The sequence below is a fragment of the Callospermophilus lateralis genome, chromosome 13, assembly GCF_048772815.1.
Source record: "Callospermophilus lateralis isolate mCalLat2 chromosome 13, mCalLat2.hap1, whole genome shotgun sequence".
Taxonomy (NCBI): Eukaryota; Metazoa; Chordata; class Mammalia; order Rodentia; family Sciuridae; genus Callospermophilus; species Callospermophilus lateralis.
In genome coordinates this window covers 11,777,375-11,796,649 of record NC_135317.1, presented here as the reverse complement: position 1 = coordinate 11,796,649, position 19,275 = coordinate 11,777,375, and the positions used below count along the sequence as shown (strand labels likewise).

General features: G+C 50.9%; 1 protein-coding gene across 7 annotated transcripts in view; it reads left to right on the top strand.

Annotated features, from left to right (window-relative positions):
* The window catches only part of Ttc13 (tetratricopeptide repeat domain 13), a 67,021-nt gene that overhangs the window by 19,321 nt on the left and 28,425 nt on the right, over window positions 1–19,275 (top strand). For 4 of the 7 annotated variants that reach the window (XM_077105138.1, XM_077105144.1, XM_077105141.1 and 1 more), the window contains exons 2-4: window positions 3,337–3,431; window positions 5,539–5,614; window positions 8,276–8,346. In XM_077105138.1, coding sequence (XP_076961253.1) covers window positions 3,337–3,431; window positions 5,539–5,614; window positions 8,276–8,346 — 242 coding nt within the window. Of the gene's footprint in view, window positions 1–3,336; window positions 3,432–5,538; window positions 5,615–8,275; window positions 8,347–16,454; window positions 16,521–18,094; window positions 18,188–19,275 lie in introns of all 7 variants that reach the window. The other 3 variants (XM_077105142.1, XM_077105143.1, XM_077105139.1) reach the window with 2 other exon arrangements.

The window sequence follows — 19,275 nt, the reverse complement described above, 5'->3', positions numbered from 1 at the left end:
TTGTTCATAATTGTAGCATGTTTTTGGCCTGGCATCTAAAGCCTATTGTACTGCAGCTGCCAAGACTTGCCCTTGTTCATTAATATCTCTACATAATTTAATATATGTGTTTAAATCTCCATGTTTCCATGGTCTAATGGCCTCCTTGCACCATCTGTTTGCTTGCTCAAAGGCTAGCTGTTTAATTAATGGCATTGCTTGTTCTGTATCCCCAAAAACTCTGTAACTGTTTGAATAAGCCTATCTACAAATTTAGCGTAAGGTTCATTAGTTCCTTGTATTACCTTTGATAATTGATCTTGTAAATCTCCATGTCCTTGTAAAGTCTTCCATGCCCTAACTGCATCTGCAGCAATTTGTGAGTATATGGCAGGATCATATGCAATTTGTTGCAGCTGACCCCCATAAGGTCCTTTTCCTAACAACATATCTAGATTTCTCTGAGGATAACCAACTGCTGCATTTCGCCTAGCTGTCTCCGTACAAAATTCCTCATTGGCAACCTTCCATAACAGGTATTGTCCTCTATTTGGCACAGCTTTACACATACTAGTCCAATCTGCTGGGGTCATGTTCAAGTTGGTAATGTATTCAACGAAGCTTATAGTGAAGTGTGCTTGAGGACCATAGGTTGTTACAGCCTCTTTTAGCTGCTTCACTGTTTTGAAATCTAAAACATGGTGAATTCGCTGCCCTCCTGCCTGTTCAAATACAGGGCATGCTAATTTTTGAGGTCCTGTCTCAGGATCCCATCTATCAACTATGGGGTTTGAGGGCCCCATAGGTGGAGCTGTTGGTTCAACATTCACACCCCCTGGTGATAGAAAGGTGTTAGTAGCAGCCTCCTGTTGTAACTTTTCCCCTGATGGCTTTTTCTGCTCTAAACTTTCTTCCCCTTTCTGACTATCTCGAGAGGCCTCCTCTTTTTCCTGATCTAATATGTCTTCTACCATAATCTGAACTGAAAGCTTTGGACTAGGCAAGCAAAATCGTATCATCATCCACAATGACAATGTGCCAACTGGCAGAGTTCCTGGGTTTTTCTTTTCCCTGTCCCTTAAATCTTTACCATGATGGTCCCATTGTGATATATTCAACAACTACTCCTTAAAAAGCCACGGGCTACATTTTTGTATTGTATCAACATGTGCCCTGACTGGTTTTGGTTTTATTGGGGTGACTCCTTCCTCTAACAATTTACTTAACATTCTTTCGGTTTGTTTTTTGCTAATTTCTGACCCCATATTTCTGTTACAAGGATAATGCAACTCAACAAGATAACTCAAAACAAAAACGAAACAAAAATGGAACAAAAAATAGTTGTATCAATTTTCCTATTTTTTTGAAATGTATATTCGTGGTCTAACTCTATCGCTTCCTCAGGGCCGAAGAACTTCAAACCTTGAGCCAACCTTTTTTCCCAGTTTGCCTGAGAAAGTTCTAGAGATAGGCAGCTTGAAACAAAAACAAGAGCAATTTTACTTACCTCGAGCTTCAGGCGTTCCCTGCACGGGCCACCAAATGCTACAGTCTGGCTGGGCACAAATAACCGAGCTGCCACAAAGCCTTGTAGGTTCAAACAGCAACTACTTTATTTCAACTCTCTCTGGCACTGCATGCATGCTTTCTGCGAACCCACCCAGGTGGCCCTTCCAGGAACACTGCACTCCTTCCTCTGGCACTTCCCCAACCAATGGGAACTCTTAGGAATCCCCTAACTCCAAAGTACTGGGAGAACTCCAAAGTAGCAGGTGGAGGTGGACAACAGGGGTCTAATATACAATTGATTACACAGCCTAACATAACCATTATCATCTCAATGGCTCACTGGAGTCACCTCTCAACCACTCCCTTCTGGCACAAATGCCATGTGTCATTCTGACTGGGCTGTGGCTCTCAGCACCATAGGGCTGTAGCAAGACACATCCATGCAGGAGACACTGACCCTGGAACCAAAGAAGGGCGGGGAAAGCTCTGCTACATTTCTGAGACTGAGTGCCTCAGCACCCAGCTGGGGAGTGTGACTCAGTCAAGTGCAAGGTTGGTCTCCCACAACTCCCAGCCAGTCTTTTTTATTTTGAAACAAGGTCTTGCTAAGTTGCTGAGGCTGGCCTTTAACTTGTGGTTCTCCTGCCTCAAATTCCTGAGTTGCTGGGATAATCGGTGTGACTATTTTAAAGTGAGCAGTTCCAGCTGCTCACAGCACATGCAGTTGTGGCAGGGCTCCTCAGAGCACCCCCCTTCCCAGGTCTGCCCTGCCCGTGAAGCATTTCTCCCATTCCCCTCCCCTGGCCACCAGCAGTCCACGCTGTCTCTGCAGACAGACCTGTTCTGGGCATTTTTTATCAGTGGTGCTGTGTGACCTGTGACCTTTTGTCTTGGCCTCATGTTTTGGAGGTTCTTCCATGGGGTCAGGTGCTTTAGCACTTCAGTGTGTGGCTGAGTAACAGTCCTCTGCAGACACAGCTCTGTGTGTCTCTTCATCCTTGGTGCACATGTGGGCTGTTTGAACAGAGATGCTGTGGGCGAGTGTGAACGGCAAATGTTTGAGTCCCTATCCTCAGTTCTGTAGCTGAGCCTGGAATTGCTGGGTCATGTGATGATTCCGTGCTTAACTTTTTGAGAAAATGCAAAACTGTTCTCCACAGTGGCTGTTCCATTTTACCTTCTTACCCGCAAGACCCAAAGTTCCCAGTTCTCCTACGTCCTTGCCAACAATTGTTTTCTTCTTTTTATGTTGGCCATTATAGGGGTGTGAGGAAGTCCTCATTGTGGTTTAGTGTGCATTTTTATAAATGATAGTGAGAATCATTTCATGTGCAGGGGGCTCTGGAGAACTCTGGAGACTCCTCCTTGAGCCCTCTGCTGCTTTTCCACTTGGCCCCTGTCTTGTTGAGTGGTGGTTTACATGCTCTGGATGCTGGACTCTGCACACTATCTAGTGCTGTCTCCCTGGCTTGGCATCACTCCCTCGCGCACGCTCTGGATGTGAGGCGAGAGCTCCAGGAGGACCTAGAGCCAGAGGCCCAGCTCCGGCCCTTTGTCTCGTGCTGAGCAAGCCTCTAGCAGGGCCACCCTGCCTGCTGCTGTTAGAGAGACCGCAGCTGTGCCGCCCTTCTTGTGCCATTAGCCGGCTTTGTGCCCTTTGAGGGTGGCCATGGGGATGGACATGTGGGTGCTGGAAGGTCCTGGGCCTGGCGCTGGAGAGGGAGACGGGACGCCTGTCACAGTGTTTCCACCCTTGTCCTCATTTTGTTCTGTGGGTTCCTGAAATTCCAGTTCACGCTAAGCTGCTGAATTCATGGCAAGAAGAATGACAGTGTGCTTGCTTTCCAGAGTCGTCCTTTCTGAACTTCCACGAGTCTGACTGTGAACCCAAAGGCTCACCACCCTGTGACTCCCTGCTTCCTCTCAACACCGAGAAGATTCTGGTATGCATCTCTGTCCTGCTTGTTGTGCTATGTCCCGAAGCACAGGCGTCCCCGGCTCTGCAAGCAGAGGGGAAAGACGGGACATCTGGCATTTGGTCACCTTGCACTACTACAGGCAGGTCGCCTGGCTGGCTGTTCTCGACCTGGGACATGCATGTGAGCGTGAGTGGAGGGAGCTTGTCTGGCCTTCTCTCCAGGAGGGCCCTGCACTCCGTGTTCCCCTGCCTTGCCTGCACGGTCTCTCTCGCGTGTTTCTTGTCAGTACCAGCTGGACCTTCAGGGGTGCCCTTGCCTGTCCGTTTTGGCATGTGTCCCAGCCTGCCCCCGCCTCAAGGAGGACAGGCCTTTTTGTGTTCACATGGGCTCCAGGGCTGAGCCGCTGTGTGCCCGGGCTCCGTTTCCACCGGCCTTTTCTTTCCGTGTTCTTAGAGGATCTGTTTAAAATTCCCCTTACGCTTGTCTTTGTTTTCCAAATAGCTGGGCCTTTTTGACAGACCCATTGAAAACAGTTAGGAATTGGGACAGGAGTGTGAGCCCCTGGTTTTCCTAAATTGCTGACAGTTGTCAACTTGATATGTGGCAGAAACTTTGAGACTTGTCAGAAACCAGTTGGGGCACTCTTGTAAGGTAGTGAGTTGGCCATCACTGGAAGTATTTAACTGTGCAGGTAGGTTCCTAGAGTCAAGTCCATCCTCGGACGGAAATCCCCACCCTTCCTCTGGTGGCACTGGAGTGCCTTCGCTGGGGCTGGGAGTGGCCCGCAGGGGAAGGCTCCCCAGTCTTGTGTTGGTAACGCTGCATCTGGAAGAAGGCTCACCAGTGTTCCACTGAGGAGTTCCTGCCCCGTGGCAGAACCAGAGTGGCTGATGAGCTTCTCTAATCTCCAGGGCTCGACCATGAGACTGTAGAGTCACATCAGGGGACTCTCCAGACGCTTCATTCCATGGGGCTCCTGGATGAGAGGGGAGGGAGGTGTGAGCCCTGAGATGGGTGCCTCCGGCCTGTGTCTCTGACTTGGGGTCTTCAGCAGTGGCTTGTGCGTTAGCTCTGCACCTGTCTAGGCAAACCAAGGAGCTTTCTGTAGCTGACCGCTAACTGGGACTTGGAGCATATAAGGAGCACACGGGAAAATACCTTTGGAACCCCCTTCCTTGAGTCAGTGAGGCCCAGCGGGCTATGGCTAAGGAGTCCCAGGCAGAGGCTGAGAAGTTTATGCCTTGGCAGGGTGTCCCAGGTATGGCTATCTGCCCACAGTGTCCGCACTGGGCCCGGAGGACTCTGACTAACTGCGCTGTTCCCGGCTCTGAGCCTCTAGACTTGCCAAGGCTGCAGATCCTTGGTCTCTTCTGGTCTTAGCTTCCCTGTGGATTGTGTGTTCTGACTGCCTCTGGGCGACTCTTCTGTGGAGTTAAGTTTCCATGTGCACCCTGTAGGCTGGCATGTCACCACTCCTGATGGCAGATCTTCTGGCGAGGTGGCAGGTGGCTGTTTTATCAGACCCGAGTTGTCTCCAGAGCGCAGGACAGCTGTCACTTTGTGTGGTGGGCAGAGACTGCATGTGCATCCATCCCAGTGACCAGGCCATTTCCTTACCTTGCTGTCCCCTGGCTTCTGCACGTGGGTGTTGTCTGCTGGCTTCTCTGGGGCCTGTCTCCAGGCTGGGTGGGTCTGCGCTGGGCAGGATGCCGCACCCTGCTAGCTGTGCTTCCCTCCGTGGAAGTCCTGCTCTTAGATTGGATTGGTGTTTCCAGGGTTTTATGCACAGTATCTGCATTCAAGCCACATTGGAGGACTGGTTACTGGAGTGATGGGATTGAAGTCATTGACACTCCCTGTGAAGATGGGGAGCGTCCTTGAAACAGCTGGCAAGGTTTGTTGCCACGGAAGGAAAGCAGTACTTTCTCTCAAAAACCAGTGGGGAGAGAGGAAGCACCAGCCGCACCAGATGGTGTTCTCGAAGACATGGTTGTTAGTACTAAATGCAAATGCTTCCTGCTTCCACTTAAATAAAATATAGCTTTAATATTTTATAATACAAGTTTTTAACAGAGGTTTTTCTTCATTTGTGATTAGCTAAAGTATATGTTTCTATTTTGTTTTTTTCCAGAGCCAGGCCAGGTCTATTGCAGAACAAAAGAGGTTCCCGTTTGCTACCGACAATGACAGCACCAATGAAGAGCTGGGTAAGCCGGCTCTGGGCCTCCCTCCTGGGCCTCCCTCTACTACTGAGGCCGAGATACAGGCAGGGTGGTGGGGCAGCAGAGCAGGGCTGCATCTTGCACAGTGTCTCTGCCCCCCCCCCCCCCCCCGGAGGTTTCGCTTGTTGGTTGTCACTTTTAAGAGAAGGTTTGTGTGCAGCCATCAGTAGGTGCCATTGCAGCCCTATGTTTGTGTAGACTTAACAGTCCTGAGCCCTGGCTGTGTAGCAGATGGTTGGTTACCTGGGTGCTTGTCATCAAGCATGAACAAAAAGAAGCGAAGGCAGGATGGAGTCTCGGGACACTTGCTTTTGTCTTAGTGTTCAAGAGTATTTTACTTCTGAGGCCAGTCCACGGTTATGGGTGTGAGGATGTAGGCGTAGAGAACGGAGTTCATTCAGATTTGCACGGAGTTGAGTGTGCATTGGGTGTGCCTTTTCACGGCCTAGTGAGCTCACCTGAGAGGGAGGGAGGGAGGGGCGTGGACAGAATGCAGCCAGGCTGTCAGGCCGTTGCCATGCCTCACCCGCTGCTGGGTCTCAGCAGCAGACACAGTGGTGGAGTTTTTCCCATGGGCCCTGAGGAGTTTGGGGTCTTTTGAGGGACAGTGATTCTTCCTGGAGGAATGTCTTCTGTGGTATAGAGTTGCTAGGAGGTGCTGGCTGGTGGAGATTGCTGAGAATTACAGCTCTTCGTTTATCTGTTATGTCTTTGTTTTTCTACAATAAAACTTAGATCCTAATAGTTATTTATGTTTGTGAGTGTTTTGGATTAGGTTCTTTTTTTAAACTTTGGGTTTTTCTGTTTACTTTTAGATGGAAAGATTTGGGAATTACATTTGATGTTATTTGAGTGGAATTGAATAGCCAAGCCTTGGGAAAAAATTTAAATATAGTCCTAAAGTACATTTCCCCCTAAACTCCTCTGCTTGTTTTTTATAATCTCTATTCATTAGTTCATTCAAGAGATACTGCTGATTTGGGTAGGTAGGTAGGTGGGTTTCAAAAAGTCTTGACATGGTGGGAAGTAACTGAGGTCTCCTGGACCATGTGGACCTAAACTGAAGCCCAGCTCTCCTTGTCCTGTCTGCAGAAGCCTGGCTCAGCAGTTCTGTCCTTGTGCCTCTGCGTTTGCAGGGCAGCCTGGCACGTGGGGTCCCCAGGACGGACCTATGCTGCTTCTGCACAGCCAGTGGTGAGGAGGCCAGCTGTGCACCAGGGCCTGGTTCACTGGTCTAACTCACGGCTGCTTGGCTTCAGTCACCCCAGCTCTTCTAGTCACCCCAGCCTCATGTCCTCCTCTGTAGATTGTCCCTCCCTGCAGCTAGGGAGTGAAGAGTTGATGTGGCAAAGGGGCAGGACTGAGCCAGCTCCTGATGTCCACTTCCTTGTTGAGAAACTACCTGGGTGCTGTCCATTCTTTTCCTTCTGAACATGAGTTTGGCCTTAATCTATCTTTTCAAAACAACTAGGGTAAAAATAGCCTTCATTTTGTTTTGGAGAATGCCCCCAAAGCTCTGGTGTATTATGCTCAGTTTTTTTGAGCTATTATTTTTCTTGGGCTGTTTTAAAGGTTTTTCTAAATTTCTTCGTTCATTTAGTGCATCTCTGTTAAGTGTTTGTTGCTTCTCTTTGGCAGGAAGTGTGTGTCTCAACAGCAGCAGTGAGTTGCCTGTCTGCACCCATTAGGTCCAGAATCAGATGGCTTTTATGCAAAGAATGTCATCAAAATAGTCACTGCGTTGAGTGAGGACCAAAATGTCTTTCAGGAATTGGGAGGTGGGGGAGGGTTAGAGCAAATATCACAGATGGAATGTAACCTGAATGTTGTGACTTATTCATGTGTTTTGGTCTCTGTTTTGGTTTTTGAGATGGAGTCTTGCTGTGCTGCCCAGGCTGGTTTCTACCTCCTGGACTCAAATAGTCCTCCAGTGCGGGGGTGACGGACATATGCCACCACCCTGGCTTGTTGGCTGTTTGCTGGGTGAGAGTGGAGTCTCACCTTCTGTGACTCAGAAGGTTTCCATAGCTCTGATTTCAGAACATCACTTTCCCGACCCTTAGATCAGAACTGCCTTCCTCTGTGTGAGTCCTGCGCAGGCTGCGACTGTGTCTTGGGTCGGCGGGGGAGCCTGGCTGCTGGGCATCCCGCTCAGCGCTGCCAGGCGTCTTAGCTGGGGAGCGGGCAGTGGGCTCAGCACCCCAGTAACAGATTCCTGAGGCTGTCAGCGTTTCTCTGGATGCTCATGATGAAGTCACAGGCCTACTCTATGTGACAGTGCTTGGGCCATTCCCCTCTCCCTGGCATGTAGGCAGGAGTCATCATAGAGTCATCTGGGGTTTGAGAGTGAGTGACGGTATTGCATGTACGAATATGTGACAACAGACCTGCCATTGTGTGCAACTATAACGCACCAGTAAAGATGTGGGAGACTTCCCAGGGGACCTCCGTCGCCACAGCTGGAGGCACCGAGCCTGGCTGGCCAGTGCCAGGGTGGGAGTGGAGAGTCCAGCGGCCCTGCTCACGTCTGGGTTCTCTGACTGCTCCCAGCCCTGCAGCTGCCCCTGCATGTCAGCCGAGTGTTCAGCCCTGATGCTGTCGGAGCCCTTGGTTCTGTCCTTAACATTTGTGTGTCTTACTTTACAGCAATCGCTTATGTGTTGATTGGCAGTGGTCTCTACGATGAAGCAATAAGGCATTTCTCAACAATGCTTCAGGTAATTTTTCTTCTTATTTATGTAGTTCAGGTTTACAATCATGATAAAAGCATGGGCTCCTGCGTAGCCGAATGCCATGGGATGCTGTATTGTAGGGTTCCAAGCAGCAGAGATGTCAGTGCTGACCATGCACTGCCCTGGTGCTGGGCTTTGCAGGGGTTACTTTGTTTTAAAAGAGTCAAGTCCATTGAGCCAGACAGTCTGCGTAGTCTCCCAGCTGTCTGGTGGCAGAGTGGCATTCAGATGCAAGATGGAAAAGAAAGCAGCTCCAGGTTCCTCTCCTCAGCACGACACCTCCCCTGAGATAGGGACACAGGCACTCTTGACGCTCCAGCCCCTTCCTGCATGGAATCTGCAGGCTGACTTCATTTCCATTCACCTTAAACATGACTGAGCCTCCTTGGAGAAGCCTTTGTGGGTTGGTCACTCTGTGGCATCCACAGAGGAGGAAGCCTGTATGGGCCTACAGGAGCTGAGGGGGTCCTGTGGGAGCTGAGGGGGCAGAGGGGGTCCTGCAGGAGCTGAGTAGGGGCTTGCGGGAGCTGAGGGGGGCCTGTGGGAGCTGAGGGAGGCAGAGGGGGGCTGAGGGGGACCTGCGGGAGCTGAGTGGGGCTGAGGGGGTCCTGCAGGAGCTGAGGGGTCCTGCAGGAGCTGAGTGGGGGCCTACGGGAGCTGAGTCGGGGCCTGCGGGAGCTAAGGGGGGCCTACGGGGGCTAAGGGGGGTCCTGCGGGAGCTGAGGGGGCCTGCCGCAGCACCTCATCTCAAATGGTGTCACCTGGCGCTTGCCTGTCCTAGCCACAGTGTGCTAGCTGTCTGCCTGGTGCGCTACAGGGAAGGAGACGGGTTAGCACTGAGCACTCAGTGCTGGCCCATAGTCAGGTGCTCAGTAAGCTTTAGCTACTCAGAGTACGTTCTAGTAAATCTGTCAGTGTTGACCTCTGCAGGAGCCAGCAAAGGTCTGACCTTCTAGGACAGGATTCCAAAGTACTGGTTGTGAGGTATCAGCTCTACTTTTGTTTTCCTTTTCAGAACCTAAGATTAAGTTGGTAATTCTCTTTTCTCAACAAATTGATGAGATATTTTTGGTTGTGACTTTGAGGCCCTTCCTTAGATGGAGCAGCTCTGTGTTTGGGGGTCACCTGGAATTGGAATGCAGAAGTAGCCTAGGCTGGAATCACCTCTCTAGTCTGCAGCATTGCAAAGGGTGGGCCCCACTTTACCCTGGGCTGCAGAATGCTGGCGTGAAAGCAGGGTTTTGCTACATCTGTCCAGAGATGTGTAACATAGTAACCACAGCTGCTTGCCTACCCATTGTCTTTCATTCAACTCTTACAAAATGTTATTATCTTTGTAATTGATGACAATATTGAAGAAAAAATTTTAAAATAAAAATTTCCTAATTCTGACACTCTAACATTATTTAAATGTTTTGTTCTTTGCCTTTTTTGAAGTGTGTATTTGTGTTTTATAGCCTGAGCACATACTATACACTTTGGGTAATTTCATAGTGTAAATGTTTTTCACTGTTCATCTGTAATCTGTGATTTCCGTGGCTCTGTGATGTGCCTTTGATGACCGTCACACTGTACAACATACTTCCCGGTCATCAGCTTGGGGGTGGAGGCTCAGAAAGTTGATCACAGTTTCTTTTGTGCAAAGGAAAGACAGGAGTATGTTGACAGGAGACACAGCTTTTGACACTCTGGGATAAGGTGGTGGCTCTCTCCCCAGAGGTGTGATGTGTGGATGGTGAGGTTGGACTGCCTTTCTGAGGTCGGGCGTGATGGGCAACAGTGGGCAGCTCAGTTGCAGAACGGCCGCCCTATGCTGTCCTGGTGGTCTCTCAGTGCTTCCAGCTGTCCCAGGTCGTGGACGTGGGGTAAGCAGGAGAGAGGCGAGGCATCCAGACAGGGTGGTGGAAATCCTCATGTTTTCTTCCTTGTATGTGATTATGATAAAGCCTTGAAAACACAAAGATTCAATATTAAATGCTACCAGTGTTTGTTTTGTTTTCTAAAAATTTTAATAAGGAACTTGATCCTGTTTTCTGGACAGAACTTTTCTACATTGGGTTTTAACTTTGAATTGATATGCAAAGTTCCTGTGGGTTTCTTGAGGTTTTCTGTAGCTACTGTCACCAAGGTGCTGTTCAACCAGGTGGTGGCAGGTGTCCAGAGAGTGGTCAGTGCTGCTTCTCCAGCCGACCAGGACTCCTCTTCTCACCCTGGATCTCAGCCTCTTCAACTGTTTTTAAATCATGGTCATTCTTCAAATCTGATTATTCATTTTTTTTTTTTTAATACTGGGGATTGAACCCAGGGGCACTTGACCTCTGAGCCACATACCCAGCCCTTTTTTGTATTTTATTTATAGACAGGGTCTTGAAGAGTTGCTTAGGGCCTCACTAAGTTGCTGAGGCTGGCTTTGAACTCGTAGTCCTCCGACCTTAGCCCCCCGGGCTGCTGGGATTAAGGTGTGGGCCTCCACACCTGGCTCTTTTCCTTTTAATGGGAAAATTCAGTAATGAAGTTTCTTGTACTAGTGAAGTTGACTTCCTCCTGGCAACTCGTGTCCTGCACTCAGCAGGTGTGGCTGCTCTGCCTATTTCTGTCACGGGGCCGTGGTTGGGTTCAGTCCTAAGCTGATGTATTTTAACTTGTCCTTGCAGGGGCTTCTAAGTGTGCAAAAAATCTGTTCTTAAGCTGGGAACGGTTCCGACAGATCTTCCCTGTGGCGACTGCACCTAGGGCTGTGGTCTCTTGAGCTCAGGAATACGTGACAAGGCTTTTCTGTTGGATGGGCCTGGCTGCAGCACGAGACAGCAAGTATGGCTGAGTCCATCACAGTGGGCCCCCGGGAGCTTGTATCGTAGGGGTCTGTTTGGATAAGATTGTTGCAGTGAAGTTCAGAGCTGCGACAAGGCTCCTCATTTTTCAGAATGACCTGTGGCAAGAAGCTCGCATGCCCTCCTGTTGCCTGGGCTGCACCATCGGGATGAGAGTCTGAGATGTTCAGTGATCCTGGGCGTCCCCGGAGCCCACTGGAATCCGCCCTGTTGTTTGCTGCTTCTGTAATGGAGAACGCACTCCTCCTGCATCCTGGCCTCTCCCTGGGCCCAGGCACCATGGAAGCTGATAGGTGGCCTTGAACCCCTGGCTTTGAAGCTCTCCCACTGTGTGGGTGGCCAGCAGTGTAGACTCTGGAAGGGGAACTGCTTCCCTCTTGCTGGGCTTCTGTCCCAGTGCAGGGCTGGCACAGGGAGTCCTGCAGCAGCCTCGTGAGGCAGCTTGGCTCAGGCTGCTGCTCAGGTGACCTTGAGCTTGCTGGTTCTGATCTGATTCTGGAGGAACTGATGTTGTAACAGAACTCTGCTTTACTTGGGTGGGTAGCATTTTAAAATGGTCCTCTGGTAGACACGTGCCTCCTGCCAGTGCTCTGGGACTGGTTTACTCGTCTTGGACACAGATACTGCCTGTTGGAATCAGAGGCCATCCGTGGCACAGCGCATGTGGTGAGCCCCCAGGTCACTGTGAGGAGCAGTGGGAGGTGCTCTGCCAGGCAGGCCCAGGCTCCAAGGGTCATGCTCCATTGAAGGGCTGTCTCCTGATTTTGCAGTTGGGTAAAGTAAGTAAAATTAGAGCACTAAATGCTAATTTTCATTTAACTTCTTTGGAATTCTGAAAACTTCATAATGTACAAAGTATTAGACTCATATACTTAAAAATACTTTGAAAAACTGATACTCTCATCCTAACTTACTTTAAGGAGTATTGTTTTTGCTGAAAAACCAATAATTCACTACTACATTCCACAAATAAAAGTTTTGACTTCTTAACATTTGAAACTAGTGATTGATAAAGTATTAAATAGAGTTGTATCAATTTTAGAAAGTATAAAATCTATTATATAAATTTAGGAACAGTTTAGACTCTGAATAGGATAACAGCCAAAATTCTTACGCATCCTTCTCTGCTGTTAGGAAAATCAAAAAAGACAGGGTAAATGAGTAGAGAAACCTAAACACTTCACGGCGCCTGCAGGAGCTTGTTCAGTGTGTGAGGAGCAGACCTTGTGGCTCAGGAGGGCTTAGCCACAGGCTGCATGTGGAGAAGGGAGGCCGGGACTGAGTTCAGGGGTCAGCAGCATGCACAGAGCAACTAGTGTAGACTTTCTTTTTCTTTTTTCTTTTTTTTTTTTTAATTGATTGTTCAAAACATTACATAGCTCTTGACATATCATATTTCATACATTAGATTCAAGTGGGTTATGAACTCCCATTTTTACCCCAATTACAGATTGCAGAATCACATCGGTTACACATCCACATTTTTACATGATGCCATATTAGTGACTGTTGTATTCTGCTACCTTTCCTAACCTCTATTATCCCCCCTCCCCTCCCCTCCCATCTTCTCTCTCTACCCCATCTACTACAATTCATTTCTCTCCTTGTTTTTTTCCCCATTCCCCTCACAACCTCTTATATGTAATTTTGTGTAACAATGAGGGTCTCCTTCCATTTCCATGCAATTTCCCTTTTCTCTCCCTTTCCCTCCCACCTCATGTCTCTGTTTAATGTTAGTCTTTAGTGTAGACTTTCAAAAGTCCCAAATGTGCTCAGTGGAAAACTGTCAGGGCCATCACAGTGGAGGCTCAGCTTGGGGTGGAGGCTCAGCTTGGGGTGGAGGCTCAGCATGGTTGGTGGAGGCTCAGCTTGGTATGAAGGCTCAGATTGGGGGTGGAGGCCCAGCTTGGGGTGGCTCAACATGGTTGGTGGAGGCTCAGCATGGTTGGTGGAGGATCAGCATGGGGTAGAGGCTCAGCATTGGCCATCTCTAGTGCTCACTGGCCACACTGCCTCATGCTGCCTGTGCTTCCCTTTCCTTCCTCACTGTACCCCACCATTTTCAGCCACTTTCCTGCAGCTTGTCCTTTAGGAAGAGCTGGCTCAGTGGAGTGAACTCTGATCTGGTGTCCCTTTAACCCTCATCAGGGTTTCCTAGCTGCCTGATGCACTCTCATTGTCCTTGCTAAATGGTAACTCCACATGGCAAGGTCTGTCGTGTGCCGGTCTTCACAGAAAACAAAGAGATCATGTCAGGATGCTGCAGTCGCGGTGGCAGGTGTGACATCAGTGTGCCCCTGTGACTCTCAGGCCCACGCAGGGCTCCCTGTTGCCCCCTCCTTTGGTAGTGGGTCTGTGGCTGCACTCACCCGTCTCCTGCTTCTTTTAGCCCCACACACTCTGCACCTCCTGAGGGTCTCCACAGTCCACGCTGCTCTCCCTGCACTGCCACACCCAGGCCACTGTCCACTGCCAGATGACCACATGCTGGGTTTGCCCCGTCCCCCTGCACATGCTGGAAATCCCCAGGTGCCCTTGGAGTGCGCAGACCCTGCTCCGGCCCTTCCTGCCCCTGCTCCCACATTATGGGCCAGCAGCCGTGCTCCTCAAGTTCCTGCATTTTTGCACTGCTGCGGGATCCCCTCACCCACCGATCCCGGCCCAGTGGTCTCTCCCATGGGAAGCCCTTCCTAACCTTGTCTAGGTCTTGGTTTTCCAGGAGCACCACTCACCGCCTGTTGGGGAGTCACTGTCTCTAGTGTGGCTGTCTGGCTGTGCTCCCAGAAAGCAGGGCTCCCTCGCTTTCTCTGGGGCTTTGTTCACGGTCCTGCTCAGGGTTCTGCAGGGCAGTCTCGCACATGGACCCTGCTTCTGCAGCAGCGGCCCGAGAGAGCGTGGAGTGAGGTGCTGACATCCGTACTGCACACAGCAGAAGAGAAAGGAAAGCCTGTTTGCCTCCCAGGGATCTGGAAGGGGTCTGGAGAGATGCATTGGGCAGAGGCTGTGAGTGAGATGTCCCATGCACGAGTGGGGCAAGGTTCTGGAGCGTGTCGTGGAGCAGGGGAGGAGGACTGGGTGGACAGCCACCAGTGGCGTCACAGGGCATCGCAGCATGGCCTCGTTGACACTTAAATCATGGGCTCTGGTGTTTTTAAACAACGGGGGCCTTCAGGATGGGAAGCATCAGACTGTACTGGTCAGAAAACAAGGCTGCGATGGCTGAGCAGCATGTCCTGCTTTGTGTGTGACACTATGCATGTGTGCACTGGTAGTGCAGAATGTCCTGTAGTGGGCGCTTGAAAGGTCACTGGTCAGTGTGGGCGGGGCAAGTTCAGGTCCCACCCGTGGGGATAACACAGAAGCCTGTCTGGAGAATAGCCGTGTAGTCTCGGGAGGCGGGAAGGCATTGCGGCTGCCTGGCGAGAGGGCTGTGGCCAGGCTCCTTGGCGGCAGGTGTTGGGGATGCAGTCCCTGCAGTGGAGTGCTGTGTACATAGACCTTCTTCTCACTGGTCTCTTGCTCCTCTGGACAAACCTGTGCTCGGATTAATACCAGCCGAGCCAGGCTTCACTCCAGGGAGACGTCCTCCCACGGATGGGCCGTGTGAGCTCGCGTCCTGCCCGCCCTGGTGAGGTGCTGTTCTGGGCTCTGTCCGTCTTATGGCAGGAATTTCTGCTGAGAAGCAGGACGGTAGTGTCCTCCGCACCCTTGGGAGGCAGCCTACGTCCTGCCCGCCCTGCCCGCCGTCTCTGTACCCCATCCCCTGCCCCCCATCTCTGTACCCCATCCCCTGCTCACCGTCTCTGTACCCCATCCTCTGCCCACACTCGCAGTGCCTCCTGGGGCAGGGTCACAGGGAGCCTTTCCGTCTCTTTCTGTGTTTTTCTTCATCCTCTAAGGCTTCCTGTACTGAAATACACAGATTGCTTAACACGTCTTTTTTCTGATTGTGGATGAATGAATGTGTGCTTTAAACAGCTGAAAGGAACACAGCATGCTAGTGACCGCTTGCTGGAGAGTGGCAAGTGTTTGGGGAGCCTCCCTGTGTGCTGCATTAGTTAGCAGTCCTGCGTGCCTCTGTGGGCCTGTGGCCTGGACGTCTTTCCCCTCCACAAACAGCAAGGTTTCCTATGCGCCGTCTCCCTGAACATTACAGGCCACACATCAGAGCTCTGCGTGTGGGAAGGAAGCTCTGTGGGGCAGTGGCAGTGGCCACACGTCAGAGCTCCGCGTGTGGGGAGGAGGTTCTGTGTGGCAGTGGCAGTGGCCACATGTCAGAGCTCCCGTGTGGGGAGGAGGCTCTGTGGAGCAGTGGCAGTGGCACCAGCAGCTGACGACCGTGAAGCCCCGTCTGAAGAGGCAGCCAGTGCTTAGCTCTGGGTGAGCTGTTGGACACAGGCCTGTCTTGGCTGGGTCTACTGAGGTTCCAGAAGCCAGCACCTCGAATCGCTCGGTCGAGGTTTTGTGATGGTACAGAAGCCGTATAGGCCAATCTGCTGACGAGGTCATGGCTGTCATGTGCCGTTGGCCCCTGGTACCGATGGTCCTTGTCCTGTGTGAGTAGCCTTTTAGCAAGCTTCCCTGCATGACAGCCCCTCCTTCTCCTTCTCCTTCTCCTTTGGCTCCTGGTTGAGGTTGATGTGTTCTTTCCCTCTGGTACCAGCACATCGCCCGCCTCAGGTTTGAAACCGAGCGTCCCGTGTAGCTAAGACTCTCAGCCTCAGGAGTGTGACCAGGACTTTGTAGCAAAGGCTTCAGAAGAGAAGTGTGATTTGCAGAGGCTGGCTGTGGACTGGAGGCCTGTGAGAAGGGCTCCCGGGCTGGACGGCCCAGCAAGCAGGGAGCACTCAGGCCAGAGGAGCCCACAGGGCGCTGCACACCTGCCCTCCTGCTGCTGCCGCCTCCTCAGGAGGTTTCCCGTTGGGCAGGGAAAGAGCTAGCAGAGTTCCTCCTGTCCCCCTCACGTTGCCCTTTTGCTGAGCCTTCGTCTTCTCCCCAGGACAAGCAGCTGTCAGAGTGGCTGAGAGTGGGACTCCTGTGCGAGAAACTTGGCCCTCCCTGCGGGTTTTCAGTGCAAAATTCGTATTGTATCTCATTCAAGTGAGGCTAAGACAGGCTTTTTGGGTCCGGGCTGTAGACCAAGGAGTGGGACAGCATGAAGGAGAGCGGCCACTTGAGGCAATAACGTGCTTTAAGCAGAAACTGATTTTTTCTTTTGTTTCATTTATAGTTTTTGACGTGTTTCTGTTTTGGTCTGACTAGGAGGAGCCTGATCTGGTTAGTGCAATTTATGGCCGAGGGATAGCCTATGGAAAGAAGGGCCTACATGTGAGTATGAGTAGTTACGCTCGCCCAGCCCCCGCCCGACCCCCACCAGCCTCTGCCACAGCTGCTTTCTGTCCACTGAGCTGATGGGACACATGCAAAAGGGCAGTGGGTGGTCTGCCCATGGCCAGAGGCCTTCCAAGCCCAGGAAAAGCCGGGGCCAGGTGCACCTCAGAGCACCAGGGGGAGCTGAGGAGGCCTTGCGGGGTAACAGGACTTAGAGCTGTAGCTTTCCAGGTATTTCAGGGGGTTAAATAAAAGAATGGGGGGTGGAGTGTGCAGACTCTACTTTTACTTGCTATATTTTTAAAAAATGTAATTATAGGCGGACATGATACCTTTATTTAATTAACTTGTTTATGTGGTGCTGAGGATGGAACCCAGTGCTCACACATGTTAGGCAAGTGCTCTAGGCTGAGCCGCAGCCCAGTCCTACATGCTATATTTCCATGCTTTTCACACACTGTGGTATCTTTAGCTGCCATCAGGGATGTCCACGTTTCTCTGAGGAAAGCTACCCCATGCATATTTCATATGAGCAGCCCCAGGTGACCATCGCTGTCCGCAGACTGGAGTTCCTCGGGAGCTGGCCTGAGACTCCATTCTTGGACTCTCACTGTGCACAAAACTTTCCTGTTTTTTTTTTTTTTTTGATTACTAAAAATATTCTTATGAAAATGTGTTTTGAGGGGTAAATGCCACTTTTGTAACTTTTGCATTAAAAATACTGAATCATCAACATTTTTTAGGGATGGGTACCAGGGATTGAACTCAGGGGCACTTGACCACTGAGCCACATCCCCAGCCCTATTTTGTATTTTATTTAGAAACAGGGTCTCACTTAGCACCTCACTTTTGCTGAGGCTGGCTTTGAACTCGTGATCCTCTTGCCTCAGCCTCACGAGCTGCTGAAGTTACAGGTGTGCACCATTGCACCTGGCTGAATCATGAACATTTTAATTAAAATTTATTAAACATTAAAATTAAAAAATTAAATGGATGCTTGCTTGCTGGAGAAATTTTATGCAGCATCTGTGCACTTCTGATTCAACAGAAGTCCAGAGTGAGTTCAGGCTTGCAAACACAGATAGCAAGTCCCTGGATTGAAGTTGCCCTGGAAGAAACTTTAGAGACAGGCTTTTTTCTGATTCTTACCTTTTAAAATTTTGCATCTTGATATGCAGCTTGCTTTTTCTTTAATGATGCTTTTTATGTGAAAGTAATATGCAGTGGTTAAAGAGAACTCCCCTGGCCTTGTTAGGTTCAGGTTCTGGGTTTGTGGCTTTGATGGGCACTTGGCCCCATTCTGTCCCCTGTGGCCATTGGTCAGCAGCACTGTAGATGGGTGCCCACATGCCTGTCCTTGAGGTCGCTTGGTTCCAGATGTAGGTAGGTTACAGTTAAGCGGAGCCTGTCGCCTGCGGGACCTGAGACAGGCGGCCAGGTCAGTGGAGGAAGGGAGACGAGTGGGCTGAGGTGCTGTCGTTACACAGAAATGAAGTGCATGTCTGTTTCTGAACAACGCCACCTGCTTTCCAGCCGCAGTCTTTCTCATACCCAGCTAATGCCTTTTCAAGGACATTAAGAACGCTGAGCTTGCTCTGTTTGAGCTGAGCCGAGTAATTGCCTTGGAACCAGACCGCCCAGAGGTGTTTGAGCAGCGAGCAGAAGTGAGTGCGGTTTCTTTTTCCCTGTCTTTATCGGGTTAGTGGAACTTGGATCTTCCCCTACTGTCTTGTCACGGTGACTGTCACCCCCTACGCCTGTGGCTTTCCTACGGAGGCTCTAGTGCCTGTAAGTGTGGCTGCTGTTGCTGGAGCAGTGAGAACTGAGCGTCCAGCAGTGACGCTTAGGATTCAAGGATGCGGTTACGACCTGCACCACCTCTGTCTGGGATCACTACAGACACGTTGCACATGTACTTCCGGTGTACATGATACACTTCAACAAAACGTAATGTGACAGTTTAGTCAAACTGAAATGTAAAGCCCTGTGGCTGTTAACAAGAAGGACCTGCTTACCCAGACGCACAGAGCAGGTAAGGGGGACTGTGGCCCGACCTGAGGAGTCCGACTTGTTGCGGGAGTGCTGGGCACAAGGGGGCGCTGCCGGGCATGGTGTGCTGTGTTCCTCAGGTAGCCATGGCCCCTGGTCGCCCTGTGATGCGTTTGCCTTGAGTGACACCTGACCTTAGGCATCTGACCTGGTGGGACTTCATAGCTGGACTAAGAAGAAAGACCTCTGCTTCCTTTTTGGGGAGAGAAAGCACAGGAGCACTGTGTATTCGGGGCTTTGGAAGCTTCCTCCGTGGGGTCCATGCTCAGTGTCTCACGGTCCCTTCTCTTGAAGTGGGTTTTGCATTTAGCCAGGGGTTTGGGTTTCAGGCGGTATCTTCCTCACCCATATGTGTGACCTGTCGTCCCCCAGCGGCTGCACTGCCTTGCAGGGGCCAGGGCCGGCCTGGGTCCTGCATGGTGGCTGGGGTTACCCTGCGCTGGTCTGATGAGTCGCGAAGTCGGTTAAGGTGCTGAGACTTGGCAGCTTCAGAGCTTCCCGCTCCTGATAGAGAACTAATTGCTTATCCAGAAACAGTCCTGGTGATCATGGCCACGCAGTACTGTTCTCCTTGTACAGCACGGTTGGGCAGGAGCGGCCCAGAGTGGGTCTCACAGCCAGATCTCGGCCCCCACTGGTGTCGCGCAAGCTCCCTGAGCAGCCTCGCTGGGCAGGGCACCTCGTTGGCAGGGTACCTCCCTTG